We start from the raw sequence: 4,733 nt of genomic DNA, 5'->3' as shown, positions 1-4,733 counted from the left end.
TCTTACCTTGAATTCTGTAACTCTTCTTTCTTATGAAAATACCCTAGATAAAAGGGGGAAGAAAATACATAAAAAGACTTTCATAGCACTATGAGATAAATAAAATAGACTTCCTAGAGAGAAGAGTTGTTTTGGAAGCTCTGGCCACACCTTACACTGAGTTAAATCTAACTCCCAATGTGTGTCTTGGTTTATTACATGGGCCATACAAGTGATAAAGAGGCATTTCTTACATTCAACAAGTATTACAGAGAATCAATTATGTGTCTGACAGCTTGCTGAGCACCGGACACTTAACAACAAATTATAAACCCTGATCTCATGAAAATGATGTTCTAGTGTGTTGTTAGGTGCTGTTGAATTGGTTCTGACTCCGAATGACCCTGTGTACAACTGAATGAAGCAACCCCAGTCCTGTGCTTTCCTCACAAGTGCGTCCATGTGCCCATTGGTGCAGCCACCGTGTCAATCCATCTTGTCCAGGGTCTTCTTCTTTTTTGCTGCCCCTTCTGTGTTACCAGGCATGATGTCCTTTTCCAGGGATGGGTATCCTAGTGGTAAAATAGTTACTCATTGGGCTGCTAACTGCTGGGTCAGTAGTTCAAAACCACCAACTGCTCCTCTGGAGAAAAACAAGGCTTGCACTTCCACAAAGAGTCACAGGCTCAGAAATCCATGGAGGCATCTCTCCCATGTCCTATGTGTTTGCTACGAGTTGGATCAACTCGGTGGCAGTGGGTGAGGTCTCCTGATAAGATGCCCAATATAAGTCTCCATTCTGGTCTCTAAGAAGCATTCTGGCTGCATTTCTTCCAAGCATTTCTTTCCAGTATAGGAGAAATCTTTTTAAGAGTATTTAAAAACCATTAAGTGGAAAAGAAAAATAACTTCATAATGAGGTGTGTTAAGAAGGAAACTAAAAAGTCTTTGACATAAGAGTGTGGCCATGGAGAACACTCAGAGGATGTGACCTTTACACTCAGTTATGAAAGAAGAGAATTAGTCATCCAAGGGAAGAAGCAGGGGAACATTGCGAGTAAACAGAAATCCTGACAGAGGACTTGCTGAGGATTTGGATGGAGCAAGGAAGTGAGCCAACATAAAGTCTAAATAGTAGATGAGGACAGATTCTTCTAAACCATAATCAGGACTGTTGGTTTTATTCTAAGAACAATAGAGAAGTATCAAAGGGTAGATGTATGATCTGATTTATGTTTTAAGAAAGCACCAGTATTTTGAAAGTGGAGAAGAAAGATGAATAAGGAAGTGAAAAAGATGAATAATGAAATGGCTGAAAAAGATGACTGAAGAAATGAAAAGATAGTGCCTTGGTGTAAGGCAGGAGAGATATAGAGTCATAAATCTATTTTAGGTAGATTTAGAAGATGGATTGTATGTTCACAGTAAGAAAAGAGGGGATTCGGGTTGATCTGGCTTGTTACCAGATAGAGGGTGGTGGGGAAAGACCAGAGAGAGTGCACTTAGGTTTTAGGAGAGTTAAATATAGAATCTAAAGCTCAATTTTGGACATGGTGAATGGATGGGACATCTAAGTGAAGATGTAGGTTAGATAACTGAATAAGTAGTATTAACTCCCTATGACCTAAAGAGAGAAGGTTGCTTCCCACACCTTTGTGATCACACATTTGAAGTGAACTGGCACCTCTTACCAAATAGGAACTAAAGTGAATGATTAAGGGGATTGTGTGTTCTGGTGCTTTGGAGGAGAAAAGCACTCCAAGTTAATTTTTAATGTTTTGTATGTTCCCGTGTGTTGTGTTTATGTTGCGGTTGGGCTTCTTTGTTCATTTAAAACAAAACAATTCAAAATCGATTACAAACCAACATGCCTTTCTCTGTAATCTAAAAAGAAAAGCAAGTAATTAATCTTTAAAAGGAAATAAGCACAGAAAGTAGTTGTATTTTTTACAGTTAATTTTTTTCCATTTTCTCTATCTTAAGGTTATTTATGATGAATGATTTTATATCAAACTTCAGAAAAAATCAAGTTATGAGAGATTTATGGTTTGGGTAACAATTTTTGTTATCAATATGACCTGTGGGGAATTCATTTGAAACTGTGTCTTCGGTGGATATCAGGGCATAGGACTATTCCCAAAAGCATAATCATAGACCATGATTTGTTTTCTGTCCATTTCTATCTCTCTCTCTCTCTCATTTTTAAATTATAAAATATTAATGAATGCTATTGCAAACACACAGGAATCAAATTGACAGAAGAGACAATAAACTCAGTATCATTAGCCAAAGCCAGGTCAGGGGCTGATGGTGAAACTGGACATCAATTTCTCATATGCAATTTTAGGTTGAGGCTGAGAAAACTTAAAACAAATCCACAAAAGCCACAAAACAACCTTGAACATATGTCAACTGAATTTAGAGAACATGTCAAGAACAGACTCGTTGACTACTAATAACGTAAGACCTGAAAAACTGTAGAATGACATTGAGAACATTGTATAAGAAGAGGGCTAAAACTCTCAAAAAGACAGAAAAGAAAAAAAGAGACCATAGTGAAGGTCGGAAGAGACTCTGAAACTTGCTCTTGATGATAAAGCAAATGGAAGAGTAAAAGAGCTGAGCAGAAAATTTCAAAGGTCAGCTTGAGAAGACAAATAAAGTGTTATAATTAAATGTGAAAAGAACTAGAATTAAAGCCAAAGAGAAAAATAACTCAAGCTGAAAGAATTGAAAAAAATATTGAAGCTCTGAGTTGCAATATTGAAAGATTCTATGGGCAAAATATTGAGTAATACAGGAAGCATCAAAAGAAGATGAAAGGCGTGCGCATTCACTGTACAAGGAATTGGTTGACCTTCAGCCATTTCAAGAGGTGGCATATGATCAAGAACCAATGGTACTAAAGGAAGAAGTCCAAGCTGATACTAAAGACATTAACAAACAATAAGACTCCAGGAATTGATGGGATACCAATTGAAATGTTTCAACAAGCTGATGGAATACTTGAAGCATTCAATAGTTTACACCAAGAAATTTGGGAGACAGCTACCTGCCAACCAATACACAAATAAAATTTTGCTGAAGATAATTCAAAAGCGGTTGTAGCAGCATCACTTGTCTGCCAATGTGTTGTACCGTGGTGGTTTGTACGTGTTGCTGTGATGTGGGAGGCTATTCCACTGGTATTTCAAATGCCACAGGGTCACCCAAAGTGAACATGTTTCAGCTGAGCTTCTAGACTAAGAATAGAATACAAAGAAAAAATTGGCTCTCCACTTCAAAGAAATTTGCTACTGAAAACTATGGAAACCAGCAAAATATTGTCAAAGTATTGATCATGAAAATCTAATGAATAGTACTAGATGGGGAAAGAACATCTAGTCTTTTGTTCTGTTGTACACAGAGGCGTTATGGCCCAAAACCAACTCGACGGCTCCTAACAATAACAATGCCTTAATAGGGAGCTGCCAAAAATTCATGCCGGATTCAGAAGAGGATGTGGTATGAGGGATGCCATTGCTGACTCATATGTACCGTGGCTGAAAACAGAGAAGACCAGAACGATGTTTACTTGTGTTTTATTGACTATGCAAAGGCATTTGACTGTTTAGATCATAACTAACTATGGATAACATAGAGACAAATGGAAATTCCAGAACATTTAGTTGTGTCCATGGGGAACTTGTACATGAGTCAAGAGGTAGGTGTGAAAACAGAACAAGGCAATACACCATGACTTAAATCAGGAAAGGTGTGAGTCAGCACTGTATCCTTTCATCTTGCATATTCAATCTGTATGCTGAACAAATAATCTGAGAAGGTGGACTGTAAGAAGTAGAATTCACCAGGACAGATAAACCCCTCAGGACCAGTGGTGACAGTGGCAATACCAGGAGTGTGGAGTGAAGGTGGGGCAGAAGGGGGGAACCAATTACAAGGATCTACATATGGCCTCCTCTCTGGGGGAAGAACAACAGAGAAGTGGGTGAAGGGAGACATTAGGCACTGTAAGATATGACAAAATAATAATAATTTATAAATTATCAAGGGTTCATGAGGGAGGGGAGAGCAGGCAGGGAGGGGAAACGATTAGAAGCTGTTACCAAGGGCTCAAGTAGAAATCAAATGTTTTAAGACCAATGATGGCAACAGATGTACAGATGTGCTTGACATAGTGGATGGATGTATGGATTGTGATAAGCATTGTACGAGCCCCCAATAAAATGATTTTTTAAAAAAGAAGTAGAATTCAGCATTAGAATTGTAGGAAGTCTTATTATCAAACTGCAATAGGCAAATGACAAAGGGGACTTGAAACACTTGCTGATGAAAATCAAAGGCTGCAACTTTCAGTATTGTGGTAGTTACATAATCTGGTGTCACTTTGAGGATTAAGAGTGAAGGGGTGGAGTCTAGCCTCTCAGGATATAGCCAATGAGACCTCTGTGTGGGCATGGTCTTCTCCTGAAGATCCTGGGAACTCCTGTAGTTTCCTCCTTGAAGGCAGGAGACTCTCTCTGATCACTCCCTTGGAGACTCTCTACTGACAAGGCTTACTCCCTTTGAGACATTTCTGAGGAGAAGCCACATGAAGATACCCTGAGGCAGTCAGAGTTTCAGAGCTGAAGGAACCACGTGGAGAACCCTGCCAGCATTGAGATGCTAACAACGCCACTGGATCCACAAGACTTCCGACCCACTGGCCTGTGAGATTCCTGCATTCAGCATCATTGCATGTGTTTCATGAGTCT

The 4,733-nt window shown here is 39.1% G+C and overlaps 1 protein-coding gene across 1 annotated transcript in view; it reads right to left on the bottom strand.

Annotated features, from left to right (window-relative positions):
* The window catches only part of HAVCR2 (hepatitis A virus cellular receptor 2), a 20,103-nt gene that overhangs the window by 4,612 nt on the left and 10,758 nt on the right, over positions 1-4,733 (bottom strand). The window contains exon 6 of the mRNA XM_004697109.2: positions 7-43. Within this exon, the coding sequence (XP_004697166.1) occupies positions 7-43 (37 nt within the window). The remainder of the gene's footprint in view (positions 1-6; positions 44-4,733) is intronic.

The sequence above is a fragment of the Echinops telfairi genome, unplaced genomic scaffold (genome assembly GCF_000313985.2).
Source record: "Echinops telfairi isolate 266 unplaced genomic scaffold, ASM31398v2 ScPeMD7_7469;HRSCAF=8507_0, whole genome shotgun sequence".
Classification (NCBI taxonomy): Eukaryota; Metazoa; Chordata; class Mammalia; order Afrosoricida; family Tenrecidae; genus Echinops; species Echinops telfairi.
This window is presented reverse-complemented; position numbering and strand designations above follow the sequence as displayed.